At 40.9% G+C, this 24,816-nt stretch overlaps 1 protein-coding gene across 1 annotated transcript in view; it reads right to left on the bottom strand.

Moving 5' to 3' along the window:
- Window positions 1-24,816, bottom strand: part of ITGA8 (integrin subunit alpha 8) — a 193,442-nt gene that overhangs the window by 28,457 nt on the left and 140,169 nt on the right. The window contains exons 24-26 of the mRNA XM_040248977.1: window positions 21,569-21,674; window positions 18,943-19,101; window positions 3,705-3,833 (exon numbers count right to left, since the gene is read on the bottom strand). Of these exons, the coding sequence (XP_040104911.1) occupies window positions 3,705-3,833; window positions 18,943-19,101; window positions 21,569-21,674 (394 nt within the window). The remainder of the gene's footprint in view (window positions 1-3,704; window positions 3,834-18,942; window positions 19,102-21,568; window positions 21,675-24,816) is intronic.

Below are 24,816 nucleotides of genomic sequence, written 5' to 3'. Positions count from 1 at the left end.
TTTCATGGAAGACAACTTTTCCATGGATGAGGGGTGTGTGTGTGTGTGTGTGTGTGTGTGTGTGTGTAGTGACGGTTTCCAGATGATTCAAGCACATTGCATTTATTGTGCACTTTATTTCTATTATTATTACATCAGCTCCACCTCAGATCATCAGGCATAGATCCTGGAGTTGGGGACCCCTGGTCTAGAGTATAGGCAGGCTGGGGGCTGAGATGGCAGGAGGCACTTAGGCATGACTGGACTTAGGGTCAGGCAGGAATTTCTCTGAAAGAGCAGACTCAATGGGAGAGAAGAGGAGGGGCTGAGGATGGAATCCTGAGGTAAAGGAACATTTGGGGATGGGAAAAAAAGTCTGTGCAAAAGGCTAAGAAGGGGCAGGCCAAAAAGTGGGAAGAGAACCAGGAGAGAATGTTTTGGGGATGGCAAGGGATGTGATGATTTCAAGAAGTGATCAAGAGTATCACACGCTGAGGAGGGTTAGAAAAATAAGGTTTCCGTAAGCTGAGTAACAAAAGGGAGAATAGAGCTTAGGCAGATGAGATGATAACTATTACACAAAACCAGGGGGGGCCAACATGAGAAAGGCTAGGATGTTCTCAAGCGGAGGAGAAATTATAGCTCCATGTTAACGGATACAAAATTTTTCCTATGCAAATTGGAAATTATGATCCCAATACAGGATGCTGGCATTCTGCACTTTCAAATTCCTAATCAGAAATGGGATTCAGTAAGTTGTTTTTAACTAAACAAAAACTGTAGGCGGTCTTATTTAGCTTTTGATTTCAGAATAAACTTTGCATAATCACTCCCTATCCAGAACTGCTTTGACTCGAGGACATGGGGAGGTGGATGATTTGCAATTGTTGAACCAATAAGAGAGAAAGGGAATAAAACATGAGTTTCAGATATGGAAATCAAAGATCATCTTGCTCTCATCTATAAGTAATAATTTTCTATGATGTTCAGAAGTTAAAAACCATCTTGAAATAAAAATCTTTAATGAGAAAAAATAGGGAAAAATCTGACCCTACAGATTTTGACTTTACTGAGATTGGTCAAAATCTGACCCAACAGAAATGCATATAATTTTCATATGAATTTTAGTTTATCTCTGTTGCCTTGGTGTACTTGTGAAAAATATGCTAAAGTGGAGAATGTAAAATATATTCAAATCTCAATTTTCTAAATTGTTGATCCTCATAGTTTGGGACATTGGTTTGCCAGAGGGCTTTCTTATTGCTACTGAATATGAGAATTCTATAGCTGTCAATCCTTGTTTTCTTTCTTTAAAGAGGAATGATTTATTAAATTTTAAATTGAGTTATAATTAATATATATAGTTGGGCTTCCCTGGTGGCTCAGAGAGTAAAGAATCTGCCTGCAATGCAGGAGACCTGGGCTTGATCCCTGGGTCAGGAAGATACCTTGGAGAAAGGAATGGCTATTCACTCTAGTATTCTTGCCTGAAGAATTCCATGGACAGAGGAACCTGGTGGGCTACAGTCCATGGGGTCACAAAGAATGGGACATGACTGAGCAACTAACACAATTGATATATACCATTATTACTTTCAGGTATACAATGTCTTGATTTGATATTTGTATGTATTGTGAAACAAGGACCACAGTCAGTCTAGTTAACGTCCGTCACCACGCATAGTTACAAATTTTTTTTTCTTGTGATGAGAGCTTTTAAGATCTACACTCTTAGCAACTTTCAAATGTGCAATGTGGTATTGTTAATTGTAGTCACCATGCTGTGTGTTACACCCTCATAACTTAAATCACTGTTTTCTGTTCTTTCATTCTTACTGGAAGCTTTTTGAAAATAATCATACCATACTAATTCCATTATTTTATCCTAAACTGAATAGCATATAGATTCCCTACTCTTATATTTTGAAAAACATCACAGTGCCATGAAGATTTACAGAAACTAGAGTCATATCTGCCAACTGCTATAGTTTTTTGCCCTGTAATTGCAGGTACTTCTTTTATAATAAATGTTCCTCTCTTCATTTAACTGATTACATCAGATTCACTCCTTGCACTTTTGTCTCAATGGACATCAAACAAAAAGGTTTCATGTTTGAAACCTTTTATGTGGTTGGGATAAAATAAATGAATATGAAAGTATGTCCAAGACATACATTTTAACTAATTAAATGTTTATTGTCTTTTCATTGGGATCTGGGGGAGAAAATTAGGCTAATACAAGTGTTCAGTCTGTTACCTGATTTCAAAAATTCTGTTTTATATTGTTCTTTTTCTATATATTTGGTTACTTTTTGCCCTACCCATCCCTATGTGTCTCAACTTCTGAAGTGTTAGATTATGTAGGTTTTATCATCATTTGTTGCAGTGATCAAAGATTCTTGGGGCAGCACCCTCATTATCTATCAGGCCTGGCATATATTTTTAAAAACACATACATTTAGGTCCCTGGTAGTCCAGTGGTTAAGATTCTACTTCTACTGCAGAGGGCATGAGTTCAATCTCTCATTTGTGAACTAAGATCCCACATGCTGTATGGCATAGCCAAAAAATTTTTTTAATTAAAAATAAAAATTTTAAAACACATGTATCAAACAAAACAAAACAATATTTTAACCCTTTTAAAGCATACAGCTGGGCTTCCCAGGTGGCACTAGGCGTAAAGAACTCGCCTGCCAATGTAGGAGACGTAAGAAACACAGGTGCAGTCCCTGCGTCGGGAAGATGCCCTGGAGGAGGGCACGGCAACCCACTTCAGCATTCTTGCCTGGAGAATCCCACAGACAGAGCAGCTTAGTGGGCTACAGTCCATGGGGTCAAAAAGAGTCAGACACAACTGAAGCATGCACGCATGCAAGCATACAGCTAATGGCATTAATATTCACAGTAGGATGAGTGGGCAACTGAATTGAAAATGCTGAGCATGGAATTCCCTGGTAGTGGTAAGAATCTGCCTGCCAGTGCAGAGGACACTGGTTTGATCCCTGGTCCAGGAAGATTCCATACACTGCAAAGCACCTAGGCCCATGTGCTGCAACAAGACAAGTCACAGCTGTGAGAAGCTCATGTACCACAACCATGAGTAGCCCCTGTTTGCCACAAATAGCCCAAGCAGCAGCAAAGACTCAGGGCAACCAAAAATAAATAATTTTTTTTTTTTTTAAAGAAAGTGCTGTGTCATGAATGCCATCCACAGTTTTACGAAGGGCTGACTGAGCTCAGGATAGATCCACCGCAGACCCCAGTGCTTTGGGCCCAGAACATTTGCAAACACCATTCTTGACTCCTCCAGTGGAGCAGAGGACTGTGAGATCCAGGGATGGGGTGAGACACTTCAAGACCCACTGCATGGGCAGTGTTTTTCCAGGCTCACTCCAACTCTAACCAGCTCAGTATCTGGGGACCAGCTGACGACTGAATCTTTGTCTTCTTGAAAGGTATGAAAGGTCATGTTTTATGTTTCCATTATTAATTCTCCCATGTAGCCTCCAGGGCAGGTTCAGAAGAGTGAAAAAATTATATTCCAAAAAAAAGAAAAAAGTCTCTTTTGCATCTGAAATACATACTGCCAAAAAAATTGGTCATATCTGAGTTTGGGAGGTGACTGAAAAATGGTACTTAAAGTTGAAAATTGAAACCTCCTGCCTTTGGGAATTCTTTCTGGTCCAACCTCCCCTCTCAGATCTCCACACTCTGAGACAACTCACCAGGATCTTTGCGGGGCTCTGTCTGTGAGGCTCCAATTGAGGCACGTCTCTCCTCCTGACCAGATGAGGGATGGTGGAGTTTCGCAAAAATGCACTCAGCTCAGGGGTGTCCTCCCGGGGGGCAGCCGGCTGCACAGAGAGCCAGAGACATTACACCAGGTACAAGAACACTTGTTAAACACTTGTTACCTTTTTCATTAGCCTTGAGCACCAGGTGATTTCTTTTATTGACTATGATTCACCTAAGAATTCAGACACATTCTCATTAATCAGCAGCATCCCCATCAGCAAGATGAACTACACTGGGCTTCCCTGGTAGTCCAGGAAATGGCAACTCACTCCAGTAATCTTGCCTGGAAAATCCCATGGACGGAGGGGCCTGGCAGGCTACAGTCCATGGGGCCACAAAGAGTCGGACACGACTAAGCAACTTCTCTTTCTTTCCCTGGCGGCCCAGTGGTTAAGACTCTGTGCTTCCGCTGCAGGGGGCGAAGGTTCGATCCCTGGTCAGGGAACTAAGATCCCACATGCCACGTGGCAGCCAAAACAAAACAAACAAAAGATGAACTACATTGGCAAGAAACAAGCCTCAACATTGTCCAGTAATAGGAATTCCTAAAGCCTGGGGAATGCACTGATGGAACGTTTATCTTGCAAGGATAAAATTTTAAGTGGGAGTTATTTCCCTGTAAGGACAGAGAGAACGTGGAAGTGACTTTCTAAGAAGTGAGCCATCAGTTTCTCATTACTTTCCTCTTGCTGTCTGTCAGGGAACTGAGGAGCATTCTATATGGTGAGATGGATTCTGAGGTGGCAGAAAAGAGAGGTGCTGATGGTGGGAAAACAGCCGGATGTGGTCAAGGACCGACTTGAGCATGTCTGAGCCCCACACCCTGTAACTGTAAGAAGTGCTCCCTCAGGAGAGAACCATATTCTGTTTGTTTGAAATTAATTTTTCTTGGAGTATAGTTGCTTTACAATGTTGTGTTAATTTCTACTGCACAGCAAAGTAAGTCAACTATATGTATGTATGTATGTGTATATACACATACATACATATACACACAGCCCTTTTTAAGATCTCATTCCCATTTAGGTCACCACAGACCACTGAGTAGAGTTCCCTATGCTATACAGTAGGTTCTCATTAGTTATCTATTTTATGTGTTAGTTGCTCAGTCATGTCCAACTCTGTGCAACCCCATGGCTGAAGCCCAGCAGGCTGTTCTGTCCATGGGACTCTCCAGGCAAGAATGCTGGAGTGGGCTGCCATTCCCTTCTCACATAGTATCAATAGCGTATGGGCTTCCCAGGTGGCTCAGTGGTAAAGAATCCACCTACCAAGCAGGAGATGCAGGTTCGATCCCTGGATCGGGAAGATCCCCTGGAGAAGGAAATGGAAAACCACTCTAGCGTTCTTGTCTGGGAAATTCCACAGACAGAGGAGCCTGTCTGAGATACAGTCCGTTGGGTCACAAAGAGGTGGACAGACTTAGCAACTGAGCATGTGCACGATCAATAGTGTCTAGACATCAATCCCAATCTCCCAGTTCTTCCCACCCTTCTTCCCCCTCTGATGAACCATACTCTAATGAAAATGACTCTTCCCTAACACCCCATGTGTACACTGTGTTGTAATGGAGCTTGTTTTCAGCCCTGAGTTTGTTTGGCAAGTGGTCTAGAACTTACGATGTTATCTCAGGCTCCATGCCACTCATATCTGCTCACCAAAGAAACATTTTGAGAATCCCAATAAATCACAAATACTATGCCATTAAAATATCTTATTTTTGACTGAGTATAAAGCCTGAATTTTTGGCTTCCTGCTACCCCTCCCCACAAGCACATCTTTTTCTACCTGGTCTCTTTTTGTAGTCACAGAAGCAATCCTAGTATGCTCATCTCTGTGGGGAGAAAACAAGCTACACTGCAGCTGAAATGATAGTGCTCAGTACATCCTAAGAACCTAGAAAAATCTCCTGGATAAACAGAAAGATAGAGTCCAGGCTTCTTAGTAAGACTGCTCAGCCATGTGTGTGCTGACCTCCACCTGTGCTCCAGTGTCCTTTTTCGCCAAGAGCCCAGAGCATCCTGCTCCCCAGCAAGCAGAACCATGTCCCACTCCTGCCCTGCAGCAGGCTGATTCCCCGAGGCTGTTTGATGTTCCAGGTGATGGCTCTGTTCTCCATCAGCACCTGTCAAGCTGCACAGTCATTGCCTGCCAACTGATCTGAGTTGCCCCATGAGGAAAATGTCAAATGAAGAGCATAGAATAATATATCTCAGCAAACATAAAAAAAGAAACCAAAACTCCAACCAACCAACCAACAACAAAAAACCAGAGAGGAAGGAGACTGGCAGGGAAAGTTGGGGTGGGGGGCGGATATCAGATGTAGAAGACAACCCAGGAGAAGTGTGATTCTATAGAAACCTAAGTAAAAGAAAGTTGCAAAAATAAACGACGATTCCTTCTTTGCTATTCCTCCCAAGGAGAGGTGGACTCTAATCACCCCTCCCTTAATTCTCGGTTGGTCTCAGGGACTTGCTTGACCAAAAGAGTGTAGCCGAACAGAAAAACAAATAAAAATATGTGAGTAAGAATGTAAAGCCTGCAGAGGAATAAAGAAAGGTTAGGACTAAAAGGATTCATTGAATCTGTCATCTAAGAAATTATGGAATATGATCCAGCAACTCCACTTCTGGTTAGTTACCTGAAGAAAACAAAAATGCTAACTAGAAAAGCTATTTGCATTCACGTTCACTGCAGCATTATATCCAATAGCCAAACCTGGAATTAACCTCTGTGTCCACAGATGAATGGACAAAGAGAGTGTGGTATACATATACAATGATATACAATGCAGTATTATTCACTCATAAACAAGGAGGAAACTGCCATTTGTGACAAAATGGATGGACCTTGAGGGCATTATGCTAACTGAAATAAATCAGAGATAGACCTTATGATCTTACATACATGTGAAATCTTAAACCTACAAACAACCCCCCCCCCAAATCTATGAAACAAACATATCCATACAGAGAATTGGAGAAGGAAATGGCAACCTACTCCAGTATTTTTGCCTGGAGAATCCCAGGGATGGAGGAGTCTGTGGGCTGCCGTCTATGGGGTTGCACATAGTTGGACACAGCTGAAGCGACTTAGCAGCAGCAGCAGCAGCAGCATACAGAGAATAGATTGGTGGTTGCAAATTGGTGGGTACAAATTTCAGTTATAAGTAAGTTCTGGGGATGTATAGATGGTGACTACAGGTAATAATACTGTATTGTATATTTGAAACTTGCTAAGAGAGTGGATCTAAAAGTTCTCATTCCAAGGAAAAAGAAATTTGTAACAATGTAAAGTGATGGATATTAACTAGACATTGTGATCATTTTGCAATATATCTAGGTATTGAATACATTCTACATCTGAATCCAATAAAATGTTATATGTCAATTAAGTCTCAACTAAAGAACAATAACAACAACAAGTTATGGAGGCCCTCTCCTGAGCAGAAGATTGGAAGAGATGGAAACTGAATCACAAAACTAAAGAATGAATGGATTTAGAGAAATGGATAATTATTTCAAGAAGTATGAAATTAAATCTCAGTCTTCTTCTCATATGAACTAATGCCTAATGCTGAAGAGATGAGATACATCTTCACCCCCCTCCCAAATATGAATGCAACAAAACAAAATAAAACATGAATATTCTTAGTAGCTGCTTGTAAGGAGACAAAAGATAGTAGCAAAACTTTATGAGCAACTAACACTTTCAGTCTACTATTATTGTTAGTGGTAGTAGCAGCAGCAGTAGTTGTAGTATAACAGCTGTAGTGAAACAACAGCCCAAAGAGAAGAAAACCCTTCAACTTCCTCTGTGTTTATACTGGATGCAGCTTGTGTTCAGAAAAAGTTAGGACATGTCCTATTGTGGTGCTCCCTGGTGTACCCTTACTCACAAATATTTCTAAGTGGTTTCTCCATAAAACCCAGGACTTGCTCTGAGATACAGAATGAACGTATCACACCACAGGGATTGATGAAATGTATTTCTTCCTCTTAGTGACAGTGTTTTACAAATAGAGGAACACTGCTCTCAAGTGTCATCATCAAAGTCCAATGGTTCGCAACCCAGTTTTCTCAAATGGCATTCCAGAAATTATTTCAAAAGACAAAACAAAAATACAACCCCCGAGACAAGGTAGAAGTTATCCAAGAAATGTAAACAACAGTTAAAGGCTATTTTCCAGATGAACTTTTTTGGCCTGTTTCACCATGGATCACAAATCTACAGGTCAAGTTTTTCCTTAAGCTGAAATCCTTTGGGCTGAGGGAGGCTGGCCTCTTAGCACCCAGGTTAGGCAGACTTTCAAGTTCAGGGTAATGCTTGCTATGTGCTATGGGAAGCTAGTGGTAAACACTAACATATTTCTTCAGAACAAACATGAAAATCACTTCTTTCTACAATAAGGAAACAATTGTTAGTAAATAGGGTTCTCTCCCCAGCTGTTAGTCAGATTCTGACTCCAACAGAAGTTTTCTATTTTCATAAGTCTTCACAAACTCTTCACTCTGGTATAGGTTTAAATTTATGGATTAAAGGGATACTGTGTAGCTGGAACATGCAATATAGTTGGAAATGCAGCTCTGGAAGAAAAGAGTTGGGTGATATTAGATAAAAGCTCCGTGAATCCAAATAAATGCAGCACATAGTATTTTTTCAGCCTGTCATTTGTCTTTGGATTTCAGGTATTTCTCATCCATAAAAGGCAGTTGCCTTTTCCTCATGTGACTCTGTGTCTGTAATTAAATTGACACAGAGATGAGTCCAGGGGGTCGGTCCACCATGTCATTTTCTTTAAGACGTAAATGTTCAGGATTTGCTGGGAGAGAATAAAAGCCACAATTGTCTTTTAACCTCCTGAACAGTACAGCAAAACAGAGCTGAAAGAAGCAATTCACTCTCTTGGTGATTTTGAAGCTTAGCTGCTGGACATGTATTTTTAAAATTTTGAAATATAGACGAGAATTTGGAAACCATCTTAAAGAGACGACAAGGCAAAGAGAAACAGACCCCAGAAAGTATATTGTCTTTGGTGGCTGAAAAATGGTAATGTTGTAAGTAAGACTACTACAGGTAGTGTTTTAGGTAAGAAGTGGATGAAATTCCTGTATCAGAGGGAACAGGAGAGTGAGAGAAAGAGAGAGAAAGAAAGGAAGGAGGGAAGAGGAAAGAAAGAAAAAAAGGAGGAGGAAGGAGAAAGGGAGAGAGAGTTTGGTCTGAGAGCTGCTGACCTAGGAAGTAACAAGTATCCTGCATTCTGATCAACAAGCAGCAGTAAGTACTGTAAACAGAGGCAGTGATGAGGAAGAAAATTCTCTTAAGGATAAGACAAAACAATGCAAGTTTGCCAAGCCACTGTCTGCGGCCCGCTGATTTAAGAAAGAACAATTTGCCAGGCTATACTCCCTGACGAACAGTTTCTCTGTTTCTGCTTTCCATGTCTGCGCTATCTGGTTGTAATTTGGACTTCCTGTGGGAACAGTCTTGTTCAAGAGATCAGTTCTTAGTTGTAACTTTCTGCTTTCCAGAGCTCCAAGGACAGTTCTTTACACCTTGGCTTTTTCTCTTGCTGTCGGTCATCCTAGTCTAGTCCCTGTCAGATTACTTTCACCTCAGGATTTCCCTCTCTTGAACTTAGCCCCAGAAGATTCAGTCATGATCTTAACACAGGTTGGATCTGACCACCTTGTCTGTCTCCCTCCTCAGGCTACACTCTTACAATCTGTAGCCCTGTCTCCCAGCATCTCATACTTGGCTGTTACTGATGAAATCTTGCCAATTTAAAAAAAAAAAAATAGGCCTTGTCTCTTTGTGCAACTTTGGTTTCTTAATCATGTTTGCTTACTTAGCTTCACTGTATTGAGAGATTGTAGTCTATCTGAAGGACCTTACTGACCCCAGGAGAGAATCCACCAAAATAAGAAATTTGGTAGTTTGAAATCATTATTTTACTGCCTTTAGAATATTTTAAAAATACTTTATCCGACTCCAAAATTCTATTCCAAGAAGGATCTGGAACAAATTAGATTTAATGGATTGGTCTGAGTGTTGCAGACAGTTTGTTTCAAAATGCTTTAAATGGTAGAATATGGGGAAATCACCACATTCAAATCCTGTGTCCCTGCCCTGGACCATGAAGCCTGGAGGCAGAACCTTTACGGATGCTTCTGCCCGAAGCAGGCAGAACCTGCTTCTGCCCCTGGGATTATAGAAGATCGATAAATAAAGTGGAGCCATCACGGGAGGAACCAAAGACGGCAACCTTTTCATTGGGAGGCAGGAGTAAGAGCAGGGGTTACAGTGACACCCCCAAGTGCCACACTTCACGCTTGCTTGAGCTGTGCACCACCAGGGGCTGTGCACCTCGCTCAAGCTTTTCCTGAACTCCATCATCTCCCCGGGGCATCCATCCACCCCTGTACTCAGATGTTTGAACAGGGTCACAGAGAAGACTGAGTGAATCCCCACGAAGCCTAATATAAAGCAAGTACTGATACTTAATAAAAACTTCACTGACTTCTGCTTGTATCCTCCATCTCCCTCAGCCCTAACTTAGTTGTTGATGGTCTGTATTTGGGCAACAAATGAGGAGTTGTGCCCAGCGTCTCCTGAGACAGTCACAGGTCTTAGGAGAACATGAATAGTGTGGTGGCTTTTCAACATGGTCAGTGTCTGTTCATCAAACCTTGTGGCCATTCAGGTCACTGATGGGATAACCAGACAGGAATACTTCCTGTTGGAACTGAATCCCGTCAGGCCTATTCAGACTTAGAGGCTTTTGTGAGCACAGTGGCATTTGGAATGCATATTCAATTTATAGACAGGTTGTATTTCAGAAGATTTTCGGCTAGAAGTTTGGCACTTCAAATACCTTTCTCTTTGGAAATCGGGCCAGCCCACAGGAAAACCTACTTCATCCACAATATGGCTTTGATGCATACAACTAAGTATTTGTAATAAAAAATAAAGCTGGGGAGGTTACTCCAGGAGTAATTTTTAAAAATAGAAAAAAAAATGATTGTGTTAATTACATTAAATACTGATAGATTTAATGAGAGTAAGCCTTATGGAGATTCTGCAGAGGACATCTGGGGAATTTCAAAAGTTTCAGAGTTGGTGGCACTGATTCCTTAAAGTGAGTAGCCTAGAAAATGTTTCAAACGAAATCTGATGGTTTCTAATTCATAAGCCAATTTCCTTAGAACATGTGAGAGTTGAAGTCAGTGAAGGAGGGAAATGAATAAAAATGAGACATTTATATATTATACAGGAAGAGAAGCTGACTGAAAAATTGTATGTGAACACAAGAGAAAGATTTTTCTGAAGGGAAATCAATTGACTGTCTGTAGAGGAAAATGATGGGGAACTTTGGAAATCCTCTGGAGGAAACTTCAAAAAGTAGACAGTTCTTCCTCTGACAGGTCCATGGTTGGGACATTTTGGTGGGTCATCCAGTGGAGACTGGAGCATTCTCAGAAAAGACTTGCAGATGCAGAGGTTTCAAGAGGCACTCACTTCCTATGGCTCTACTTATAAAGGAATTGTAGAACCATATAGTAAGGAAATTTACCTTAGTCCACTCAGTAGGGAAGATTTAATGTGCACGTGTGTGCTCAGTTGCTCAGTTATATCCTACTCTTTTCAACCCCATGGACTAGCCCATCGGGCTCCTCTGTCTGTGGGATTTCCCAGGCAAGAATACTGGAGTGCACTGCCATTTCCTCCTCCAGAGGACCTTCCAGACCCAGGGATCCAACCTGCATCTCCTGTACTGCTTTACCACTGAGCCACCTGGGAAGCCACAAGATATAATACTATGATTTAATTTTGCCTATACAAAGATATTTCTGCCTCCCTTTTCATTATTACAGATCTACCATCTCTCTGCTTCTCAGTTAAAGAGCTAAGTTAAAAAAATTAGCTAGTTTAAGATAAAACTATCAGTACGCCAATGAAAAATACCCTTCAAATTAGCTTTGTTGCAAGAATCTGAAATTGATATTAGACTTAAAAATTTGCCCAGCCTATTCTTTTGATCGTAACAAATATAATAAATAATTTGCTAATTTCCAATTTACATTTAAGTCAGTAAGTAGACTGTTTAGCTTTGCATTACCCAGAAAGAAATTTCCAAGTAAATTAATAGTAACTTCACCAAGAAATTATTTACTATCTTAAAAGGAAAGTAATTTCAAATACTCTCAATTGTTTATAGCTATTCCTGTAAAAAATATGGTCATTATCAAGTTTTAAAATCTATTTATTGATAAAAGGTCATTTAGACTCTTTAGGTCACACTTGTTAAATATAGGTAAAAGTACTTTGAGAATCTGAAAGTAATAATATTTCAAGTTTTCCATGAATTCAGAATTTCAAAAACTCATGACTTGTTATAATTAGTTATTTTATCATGGTCTTACTTTCTATTGTAATCAAATCTTATTTTTTAATAATATGGTTTTTAAAAATATATATATTTATTTATTTATTTGGCTGAGCCAGATCTTAGTTACTGCACATGGGATCTTTAATTGTGGCATTAGAATTTTTAGTTGCACATGCAGGATCTAGTTTCTTGGTCAGGGATCGAACCTGGGCCCCCTGCTTTGGGAGAACAGTCTTAGCCACTGGACCACCAGAAAAGTACCTCTAAACAAATCTTGTATTATGTTTCTATAGAAAAAGTTTTATAAAATGAGCATAACTAATCTGTATTTTGCACTAGCCTTGGAAAGATTTTTAATTGAAATCTATACTTTAAGGAATAACTGGGTAGCAGGGAATGTAAGTAATGGGGATATACTCCCACCAAGCTTGCACCAACCTGTCAAAGTTTAAGGCTAGTTACTATTGGTACAGTTCCAGCCAGTGTAAATGATCATTAAATTGCAACAAAGAAAAAATAATTCACAACCAACACAACTCAGTTCAGTTGTTCAGTCATGTCTGACTCTTTGTGACCCCATGGACTGCAGCACTCCAGGCTTCCCTGTCCATCACCAACTCCCAGAGCCTGCTCAAACTCATATCCATTGCGTTGGTGATGCCATCCAACCATCTCATCTTTTATCATCCCCTTCTCCTCCTGCCCCCAATCCCTCCCAGCATCAGGGTCTTTTCCTATGAGTCAGTTCTTCACATCAGGTGGCCAAAGGATTGGAGTTTCAGCCTCAGCATCAGTCCTTCCAATGAACACCCAGGACTGATCTCCTTCAGAATGGACTGGTTGGATCTCCTTGCAGTCCAAGGGACTCTCAAGAGTCTTCTCCAACACCACAGTTTCTGCACTCAGCTTTCTTTATAGCTCAACTCTCACATCCATAGATGACTACTGGAAAAACCATAGCTTTGATTAGATGGACCTTTGTTGGTAAAGCAATGTCTCTGCTTTTTAATATGCTGTCTATTTGACCATAGCTTTTCTTCCAAGGAGCAAGCATCTTTTAATTTCATGGCTGTAGTCACCATCTGCAGTGATTTTAGAGCCCCCCAAAATAAAGTCTGTCACTGTTTCCATTTTCCCCATCTATTTGCCATGAAGTGATGGGACCAGATGCCATGATCTTAGTTTTCTGAATGTTGAGTGTTAAGCCAACTTTTTTACTCCCCTTTCACTTTCATCAAGTGGCTCTTTAGTTCTTCTTGGCTTTCTGCCATAAGGGTGGTGTCATCTGCGTATCTGAGGTTATTGATATTTCTCCCGGCAATCTTGATTCCAGTTTGTGCTTCATCCAGCCTGGCATTTCTCATGATATACTCTGCATGTAAGTTAAATAAGCAGGGTGACAATATATAGCCTTGATATACTCCTTTCCTGATTTGGAACCAGTCTGTTTTCCATGTCCGGTTCTAACTATTGCTTCTTGACCTGCATACAGATTTCTTAGGAGGCAGGTCAAGTGGTCTGGTATTCTCATCTCTTTCAGAATTTTCCACAGTTGATTGTGATCCACACAGTCAAAGGCTTTGGCATAGTCAATAAAGCAGAAGTAGATGTTTTTCTGGAACTTTCTTGCTTTTTCCATGATCCAATGGATGTTGACAATTTGATCTCTGGTTCCTCTGCCTTTTCTAAATCCAGCTTGAACATCTGGAAGTTCACAGTTCACATACTGTTGAAGCCTGGCTTGCAGAATTTTGAGCATTACTTTGCTAGCAAGTGAGATGAGTGCAATTGTGTGGTAGTTTGAACATTCTTTGGCATTGCTTTCTTTGGGATTGAAATGAAAACTGACCGTTTCCAGTCCTGTGGCCACTCCTGAGTTTTCCAGATTTGTTGGCATATTGAATGCAGCACTTTCACAGCATCATCTTTTAGGATTTGAAATAGCTCAACTAGAATTTTATCACCTCCACTAACTTTGTTTGTAGTGATGTTTCCCAAGGCCCACTTGACTTTGCATTCCAGGATGTCTGGCTCTAGGTGAATGATCACACCATCGTGGTTATCTGGGTCATGATGATTTTTTTTGTATAGTTTTTCTCTGTATTCTTGCCACCTCTTCTTAATATCTTCTGCTTTTGTTCAGTTCAATTCAGTTCAGTTCAGTCGCTCAGTCGTGTCCGACTTTTTGTTACCCCATGAATTGCAGCACGCCAGGCCTCCCTGTCCATCACCAACTCCCGGAGTTCACTCAGACTCACATCCATTGAGTTGGTGATGCCATCCAGCCATCTCATCCTCTGTCGTCCCCTTCTCCTCCTGCCCCCAATCCCTCCCAGCATCAGAGTCTTTTCCAATGAGTCAACTCTTCGCATGAGGTGGCCAAAGTATTGGAGTTTCAGCTTCAGCATCAGTCCTTCCAATGAACACCCAGGACTGATCTCCTTCAGAATGGACTGGTTGGATCTCCTTGCAGTCCAAGGGACTCTCAAGTGTCTTCTCCAACACCACAGTTCAAAAGCATCAATTCTTCAGTGCTCAGCTTTCTTCACAGTCCAACTTTCACATCCATACATGACCACTGGAAAAACCATAACCTTGACTAGACAGACCTTCATTGGCAAAGTACTGTCTCTGCTTTTGAATATGCTATCTAGGTTGGTCATAAATTTTCTTCCAAGGAGTAAGCATCTTTTAATTTCATGGCTGCAATCGCCATTTGCAGTGATTTGGGAGCCCAGAAAAATAAAGTCTGACAGTGTTTCCCCATCTATTTCCCATGAAGTGATGAGACCAGAGACCATGATTTTAGTTTTTTGAATGTTGAGCTTTAAGCCAACTTTTTCACTCTCCTCTTTCACTTTCATCAAGAGGCTTTTTAGTTCCTCTTCACTGTTTCCTAGGTATCTCTAATTTTCTTGAAGAGATCTCTAGTCTTCCCCATTCTATTGTTTTCCTTTTCTTTGCATCATCACTGAGGAAGGCTTTCTTATCTCTCCTTGTTATTCTTTGGAACTCTGCATTCAGATGGGTATATCTTTCCTTTTCTCCTTGCCGTTAGCTTCCCTTTTTTTCTCAGCTGTTTGTAAGGCCTCCTCAGACAACCATTTTGCCTTTTTGCATTTCTTCTCCTTGGGGATGGTCTTGACCACTGCCTCCTGTAGTGCCACAAACCTCCATCCAAAGTTCTCCAGGGACTCTGTCAGATCTAATCTCTGGAATCTATTTCTCACTTCCACCGCATAATTGTAAGGGATTTGATTTAGGTCATACCTGAATGGTCTGGTGGTTTTCCCTACTTTTTTCAATTTAAGTCTGAATTTGGCAATAGGAGTTCATGATCTGAGCCACAGTCAGCTCCCAGTCTTGTTTTTGCTGACTGTTTAGAGCTTCTCCATCTTTGGCTGCAAAGAATATAATCAGTCTGATTTCAGTATTGACCATCTGGTGATGTCCATGTGTAGAGTCTTCTCTTGTGTTGTTGGAAGAGGATGTTTGCTATGACCAGTGAGTTCTCTTGGCAAAACTCTGTTAGCCTTTTACCTGCTTTGTTTTGTACTCCAAGGTCAAATTTGCCTGTTATTCCAGGTAGCTCTTGACTTTCTACTTTTGCATTCCAGGGTATAAGGGTATAATGAAGAGGACATCTTTTTTGGGTGTTAGTTCTGGAAGGTCTTGTAGGTCTTCACAGAACCATTCAACTTCAACTTTGTCAGCATTACTGGTCAGGGCATAGACTTGGATTACTCTGAATTTGAATGGTTTTTCTTGGAAACGAACTGAGATTATTCTGTTATTTTTGAGACTGCATCCAAGTACTGCATTTTGGACTCTTTTGTTGACTATGATGGCTATTCCATTTCTTCTAAGGGATTCTTGCCCACAGTAGTAGATATAATGGTCATCTGAGTTAAATTCATCCATTCCGGTCCATTTTAGTTCACTGATTCCTAAAATGTTCACTCTTGCCATCTCCTATGTGACCACTTCCAATTTGCCTGGACCTAACATTCCAGGTTCCTATTGCTCTTTACAGCACCAGACTTTACTTCCATCACCCATCTAATCCACAGCTGGGTATTGTTTTTGCTTTGGTTCCATCTCTCCATTCTTTCTGGAGTTATTTCTCCACTGATCTCCAGTAGCATATTGGGCAACAGATTTGTTGGATGTTGTGACAGATTTTATGAAAGCTGGTTCTTCTATGATGTATATATTTGGAGAAGGAAAAGGCAACCCACTCCAGTACTCCTGCCTAGAAAATCCCATGGACGGAGGAGCCTGGTGTCCATGGGGTCGCAAAGAGTCGGACACGACTGAGCGACTTTACTTTACTTTACTTTACCAACCTGGGGAGTTCATCTTTCAGTGTCATATCTTTTTGCCTTTTCATACTGTCCATGGGGTTCTCAAGACAAGAATACTGAAGTTGTTTGCCATTTCTTTCTTCAGTGGACCACATTTTGTCAGAACTCTCCACCATGACCCATCCATCTTGGGTGGCCCCACATGGCATGGCTCATAGTTTCACTGAGCTGGGCAATGCTGTGGTCCATGTGATCAGTTTGGTAAGTTTTCTGTGATTGCGGTTTTCATTCTGTCTGCCCTCTGATGGATAAGGATCAGAGGCTTATGGAAGCTTACTGATGGGGAGAGTGACTGAGGGGGAAACTGGGTCTTGTTCTGATAGGCAGGGCCATGCTCAGTAAATCTTTAATCCAATTTTCTGTTGATCAGCAAGGCTTTGTTTCTTCCCTGTTGCTTGACCTGAGGCCAAACCATGGTGGAGATAATGAAGATAATAGCAACCTCCTGGAAATGGCAACCCACTCCAGTATTCTTGCCTGGAGAATCCCATGGGCCGAGTAGCCTGTTGGGCTACAGTCCACAGGGTCGCAAAGAGTCAGACATGACTGAACGACTTCACACACCCACCCTCCCACCCAGGCACTGCTGCAGTCAGTGCCTTAGACCCTGAAGCACGCCCCTGCCGACCCACGCCTCTGCCAGAGACTCCTGGACGCTCATGGGCATGCCTGGGTCAGTTTCTTGTGGGGGTATTAAACAAGTTACATAATATATACAAACATATATAAATAGTGTCAGACACAAACAAAGCAGAACACTCAAAGGAGTTACAAACCATCTGTATAACCACTTGCTCCAAGAAGCTAAGGACTAAAAGGAGGTCTAAGGTAGCTGAGAACAGGAGCTGCTGCTGCTGCTGCTAAGTCGCTTCAGTCGTGTCCAACTCTGTGTGACCCCATAGATGGCCTCCCACCAGGCTCCCCCGTCCCTGGGATTCTCCAGGCAAGAACACTGGAGTGGGTTGCCATTGCCTTCTCCATAACAGGAGATGTGAGCGTCTTAATTACTTGGGTGTTATCCATTAACATTTGAAGATACTATTTTATAATAAGCTACTGTCCTTGAAGATGTTAAATTATCTCAGTGAAGAGTGAAGAGAGAGGAAGTGGGGCAGGGGTAAAGGATGCCAAGGAGGATGTATTTTAAATCATTTTGTGGAAGACAAGTGGCCTTATTATTTCCCCAAAAAGAAGGAAGAAGTCTTGATGCCCCATAAATTCATGAATACTAGACCTCCTTTTAGTCTTCCTCTTTCTGAATAGAAGGCATGTTGGCCTGAAGAAAAAATCCTTTCATAGCGTCAGTACCCCAGTGCCACTGGCTGAGAGCAGAGGCGGACCTGCACCCAGGATGGCTGAATTAGTATTTCCCCAAGTCTGCCTCTGCCTGCTTGATTATGGAGATACTCTGTGCCTGCCAGTACTGAGAGTGTTGACTCTTCAATGAAGTCTTCTTTTGAGGACAACATCACATTAACAAGATTTTTTTTTTTCATTCAAATGTGACATTTTCAAGGGCTTACACTCATTAATTTCTTTCCTTTCCAGAAGGACCCCAAAGCCAGATTTGGGTCTTAATATGGACAGAATCAGCTCTGTGGAAGCTTGAGTTTCTGATTAAAGAGTGACTCACAAGGTGATTGAGTGGAGGTCTGCAGGGAGGCAGAATCTCAGACCCCACCCCAGACAGACCCCGTGTTTTATTTATAGAGACCTCCAGGTGATTCCAATATGCTCACAGTTTGGGAAGCCCTGCCTTAGGCACCTCTGAAAGCTGGGGTCCTGAAAACTCCAGGCTGGGGGTTCTCAAGGGCATTGAGATGGCCTTTGGCAAATAATCGCATTTTACCACTTGCTATTGGAAACATCTGGAAAACCCCGTTTTGGCCAAGATTCTTATGCCTTTTGGCAATATACCAAAAAAGACTTTAAAACAGTATTTTAGACACATTCTCCAAAACATGACAAGGAGTCGATTTCTGATTTGGGTTGGGTTGTACTGCTAGTCAAACCATATGTAAAAGTTAATGCACTGAAAGAGGCTAAATGAATGACAGGTTGCCATGAGCTATAAAACCAGGAGAAACTGATGTTTTCTAGGAGTGATATTTTAAGTTAGGTCTGGCTTTTCTTATTTTATTTTTAATATTTTCTTGGCCACATAGCTGTGGGATCTTAGTTCCCCAACTAGCAATTGAACCTACATCCCCTGTATTAGAAGCATGGAGTCTTAACCACTGGACCACCAGGGAAGTCCCAGGTCTGGCATTTTAACTATAAAACTAAAAACAAAGATCTGATCAATTTTCACTGAAGTCACAGAATTATTTCACTTTTTTTTTAAAAATTAGCCACTGTTATTTTCTCCTTACTATGAAAAATAAACAAAGTTGCTGATTAGAGCAGACTCCTTACCTTTATATCTTGTGGGTTGATATCAGGATTTGTTTGACATCGCAGAGGTCCCAGAGTTTGAATATGAAAAATGTAGAGGAGAAATTCGTCCCGGGCAGAGAAGGGCCAGCCCACCTTCAGTAGGGTGTCACTGATGGTGCTTGGTCCAATGTTGTGCAGCTACAGGCAGGGAACATGTCATGGAACGGTCAGCACAAGGCAGCAAGTTGAAATCAAACTCCATAAACTCAGAACCCATTCTAAAAAAGCATGGATTTGGCTTTAAGTCATCTGCACTAGGACTGTGACAATAGGAAGAGTCTCTTAAGCAAGAGGAATCCTGAAAGCAAGATGGGCTGATGCTTAGAGAAGACAGTTCAGTCTGTGGAGCTCTCAGTGAAGAATTCCTTTGCAAAGGCCACCTTCACCATGTCTGATAACTGTGCCATTTCCCTTACGTTTATGTTAATCTAATCACAGCGAGAGAAACTTCACTTTATCTGCTTTCTAAACTTGGTTATTCTTTCCTTACATTGAAATTGGCCTCTTTCCTGACTTGTCGATTGTAACCATATGCGGTGCACTTTCCCTTACCCCCTGGAAAAATGGCTATCCATCAAATACCAGAGATGGCCCAGGCTCACCACAGTTCACTTCAAGTGCGCATTTCAAAGCTGAGCTCCTTCTGTTTTAATCAGTGAATCTCAAGGAAAGAAAGGCCACGTTGCATAAAGAGATGAAGTCTTTGAACACAAGAATCCTGTACTTGCAGGACACAAAACAGCCTGGGAACACCACTAAGTGGATTTAAATTTACTGTGGTTTTGAAAATTCACTTCAAAGTTAGCTGGGACCTTTTGCCCTTTTCTTTTTTCACAGTTCTGACAATTATAATGATCCATAAAATAATTTATAATTGGTTTTGCTTATTAGGTGGCTCATTTCATTCACATTATCAAAGCAACATGCCATCCATTGATAAAAGTATATTTTGAGACATGAAACTAGCCTGTAAGCAATGTTCAGTGATTGCTTTTGGCACTACTGGGTATTACCCTTAAATTTTATGATCCACTGTTGCTCAGATTAGAAGTAGGGTTGCCCTGAGAATGATTGAGTTTGAATGTTTTCAAACTTTAAAGTTTTACCATTCTAAGGAGGGACTAGTGCACACAAGGTTTAATAAATTACTTGACAGAATTTTTTTCCCAGTGAGGTTCTTGATCAGAATGGCCTTGGGGCTGCATTATCCTTTTGTTATCAGGAAAGCTTAAGCCAAAGCCTTGATCCAGCTTTAGACAGGGTGTCTGATTCTGGACCACAGGCTGGGCAGATGGGAGGCTTTCATGTTGACACTACACAGGAGTTGATGCTTCTTTCTCATATATGTAAACATCTCATCAGCTCTGAATTGGCTTTAACTATTATTCTTAGAGAATGCTACTCAAGTCCTTTGTAGCTTAAGATGAAAGATATAGCCAGAATTATTAGGTCAGCAGCATGCATGACACAGGAAAGAGATTGGGGGCATTAACCAAGAAGGAACCTCAAATAGAAAATGGCTCAGAACATTGTTTTGCTGGCCCCGTGAAGATGAACAGGAATAACTTCTCCACTGACAGCATGTACTGGGTTGGCCAAAATGTTCATTTGGGTTTTTCACATGAACGTTTTGGCCAACCCAACACTTTTTTAAGAAAAAAAAGAACTACTAAACTAACCATTTACTATATCTTGGTTTTTAACTGTAAAAAAAATTTTTTTAATGTTTCGGATAATGTGTCAACAAAGCTCCTCTCTATGAACAATTTAACGCTTGAAGTGGAAACAGATCAACAGGTCTTTATCACAAGCTGCTGATTTGCTTCTGAAAAATAAATGGACTGTTTCAAATCTCAGAATAACATACATATCTGATTGAGGTTAGTCGAATGAACAGTAAAATTATTCTTATCTGTCAAACATCCACCCATGCTATACACCCATTTGGGGAATATAAAATAGCAGATAATCCATATGGTTTGTCTAGTACCTTCTGGTTGGTGACTTTTAATTTAAAAGGTGGATGGGTTTTAAAAATAGTTAAAGATGTAGGAAGAAATGAACTAAAGTCTAGGGAGTTTGTCATTTCTAGACTTAGGCTGTCCAAACAGTAAAAAAGAGGAAATAAAGGACTTGGGCCACCTGATGCTAAGAGCTGACTCATTGGAAAAGACTGGAATACTAGAAAGACTCAGGGCAGGAGGAGAAGGGGGCGACAGAGGATGAGATGATTGGATGGCATCATTGACTCAATGGACATGAGTTTGAGCAAACTCCGGGAGATAGTAAAGGACAGGGAAGCCTGGTGCGCTGCAGTCCGTGGGGTCACAAAGAGTTGAACACGACTGAGCAACTGAACAACAAAAAGAACAGGAACAGGAACAAGATAAAATGCTTCTCACTGTATAATGGCTCTTGCCAGTAAAAAGCCAGTGGTTGGTTATCCAGTAGAACACCCTCCCACCACCCACTGCAACATGAGAGCAAAACAGCACAAATCTAGGCTGGATCTTGGATTGGTATCTTTTAAAACACTGTGAAAAGTTTATTAGCAAACAGCATAAGAACAAACCCTGAACACTGCTTCAACAGAGACAACGACTACCTCATAAATATGTTCCACCAGTGGTCCAACTCTCTCCTCCTTGCGAGGCTCCTCTGCTGGTTCCCAGTTCTGAATGGGCAGGACGATCTGCGGAGGGTGGGACACTCTGAAACACGGAACGTGATGTCAGTCGCTGGCGCTGGCACATTTAAACGTCTTACTCGTGTGGAGTACACTAACAGCAGTGGCAAAGAGTGACTGCCAATTTATTTGAACAGACATCATCCACAAGGAAAAGTATTGGAAGTTTTTGAGTAGGTAAGGGTCTGAGTGAGAGTGTTAGTCACTCAGTCGTGTCCGACTCTGTGTGACCCCATGGACTGTAGCCCACCAAGCCCCTCTGTCCATGGACTTCTCCAGGCAAGAATATCTGGAGTGGGTTGCCATTCCCTTCTCCAGGGGATCTTCCCAACCCAGGGATCAAACCCCAGTCTCCTGCATTGCTGGCAGATTCTTAACTGTCTGAGCCACCAGGGAAGCCTTCAAGGGTCTGAAACATCTCTTAATTAACTGGTCTGGAACTCAGATTGACTTATCTTATAGCATCTCCTCTCTTAAGCACTAAGGGGCAGAGCAGAGCACATTCCTGAACTGAGATGGATAATATCACATATACATAAATACACATCTATCCATAGATCCTGTGTAAGTATAAGTGTGTGTATACCTGATCTATAATCCATGCTTTAAGTCACATCAAGAAATGGGACATTTTTGTGGATAAAAAAAATCTAGAATTCTGTGGGCTATGTGAAATGTCCAGTTGTAACAAAATACTGTTTCTACTTCAGAGTAGAAAAGTGGCCACTTGTATATTTCTCCTCCTTAGATTTCTTTAGCTTTCCATGAATGCAGCCATACCTCTTATAAGACCAGGCCCAGAGCCAACATAAAGCCTGATCAAGTTCTAGAGTTATTTTATTTTATTTTATTATTATTTTTTTTTAGTTTCTTTTTAATTTTTTTTTTTTAATTTATTTTTAATTTTTACTTTCCAATTCTGTATTGGTTTTGGCATAGATTGACATGAATCCACCACAGGTGTACATGCGTTCTAGAGTTATTTTATATATTACTGAAGCATGAGACAGAGAGAGAAGGAGAGTTAAGTGGTGGAATCATGTAAATAGGATATTAGCCAGGCTATTCTGTCCATGAGATTCTCCAGGCAAGAATACTAGAGAGGGTTGCCATGCCCTCCTCCAGGGGATTTTCCTGACCCAGAGATTGAACCCATGTCTCTTATGTCTGCTACATCTGCAGGTGGGTTCTTTACTACAAGTGCCACTAGGAAGCCCTATTAATTAGGTATACAGGTAGTTTTCCCTGCAGTTTACACCTAGAAAGTGAGCACTGTAGGAACGAAACATAGCACATGGCGTTATTCCATAGCAAAAGCTGATTGCAAACCAAATTGTTATTGTTTTATAATCTTAAAAATGATAATTCCCCCCAAACAATGCTTTCTAGCAGTTTTTAGGTAAAAGGTATCTTTCAAAGAATTCTTAGACCTTCAGCTAACTTCATTAGAAAATATCTCTTTTGGCAATTGAAGTCTTAAATGCCCTTCTAAGAATACCCAGTAATTAGCACAGCCTTTAGTAACTTCAAACATTATCTTTTCTCTTCTTTGGGTAATATCTTTCTAAAGCAGAAAGCAAAATATATTGGGTTAAATTCTGACTGCAGGGCAAATAGTTTAATATCTATTTGTCTCCATTTCTTTATCTGGAAAATTATGATAAAACTCTGGGCTCTATACCACAAATGATTGGAAAATATGTCAACTGCTTGTTGGTCAAAATCAATTATGCTGCGTTGTCTTCTAGGGGTTGGTGGGACAAGTATATTTTTTAAGCTGACTACCCACAAAAACTTTTCTAAACTGTAAAGCCCTTTGCATTCACCCTTCACATACCACTATTAAATAAAAAGTGCAGAGCACAGCCTCCTGGGCTGATGCCTTAATATTTTATACTTATAGATCAGATTGTATTATGCCACACTCCCCTTTCTGACTGGATTTGATTAAACCAAGTGTCAACTGCATAGGAGACTCAGTGAGGAGAAGAGGAGAAAAGATGGCAGGATGCTTTCATCAAAGGACTGCCCAGAGAGCCTGGGCTCCCATTCTCAAGGGATCTTGACAACCTCACCACCCACATTTTCACTCAGCTCTCAGTTTAGCAACAGTTGATTCTAAAAGATCTACATCCATTGTGAGGCTCTAGGGAAACTTTTTATTTTGGCATCAAGAAAAAAAAATGGAATAGAAGCTGAGCCCATTTTCTTTGAAAAGTTTTGTTCCTGTGTTCATCAATCCTATAGGACTGGTCATAAATTTCCCTGGACCAGAGAGTCATAAATATAGACCTTGGCAGGTACTGTGAAGACACTGTGCTCAAATCCCCTCAGTGAAAGAAAAACTGATATCCAGAAAAGTAGGGAGTTTGTTGCAGGTGAAGACGAGAGCTCAGATTCACTAAGCACTATTCACTGTATTTCCAATACACTGTACACTACAGGGGCCATTAAGTGGCAGTGGTTTTAGTAAATACAACTTAAAGAAACTTCGTGGTCCATTTGTGTAGCAAAATCAAATAGACATCTATAAAGAAATATACAATCTATCACAGGGCACGGGAAAAATTAAAAAACTATGTCTCACAAAAATCAAGTTATCTACATTCTAAAACCCTTTCAAATCTAGGGAAACCAAGGACAAAGAATAGCTCCCTAAAGATTCCCAACTAAATATGTGAAACATTGTTTATTGTTTTCAAAGTTGGTAAGAAGGCAGCAAGTGAGGAAGAAAAAAAGAGAATATGAGCAATTACCTAGCCTAGGATGTACAGCCAGTACAGTGATCGAACAACCCTTCCTGAATGGTCCTCACATTCTGAGAATGTTATTTCACAGAGACCCCTTGGTAATAAGACTGTGGTAATCAGCGGTAACACTGGACATGATGAGGGGATGTAAGAGGAGGTAAGGAATTCTACCTTTGATAAGTTAAAGTCTGTATGTTATCAGGGAGTTCAGATCTGATGATTTGGTAGTAAGCCCTATTTTCATAATCCCATTTCCAACCCCCATTAGTCCCAAATAACAAAGATTATCCTTTATTGTATGGAACAGCCCTATGTAGACCATGGTTATCCATGATTGCAGTCTCTCTTAACATAAACCCACTCAATCCTGATTAATATGTCAATGATACAATTTTTCTTTCAAGAATTTTTAAAAAT

The sequence above is a fragment of the Oryx dammah genome, unplaced genomic scaffold, assembly GCF_014754425.2.
Source record: "Oryx dammah isolate SB20612 unplaced genomic scaffold, SCBI_Odam_1.1 HiC_scaffold_10, whole genome shotgun sequence".
NCBI classification, from domain to species: domain Eukaryota; kingdom Metazoa; phylum Chordata; class Mammalia; order Artiodactyla; family Bovidae; genus Oryx; species Oryx dammah.
Note: the sequence above shows the minus strand (reverse complement) of the source record. Positions and strands in the feature narration are given on the sequence as shown.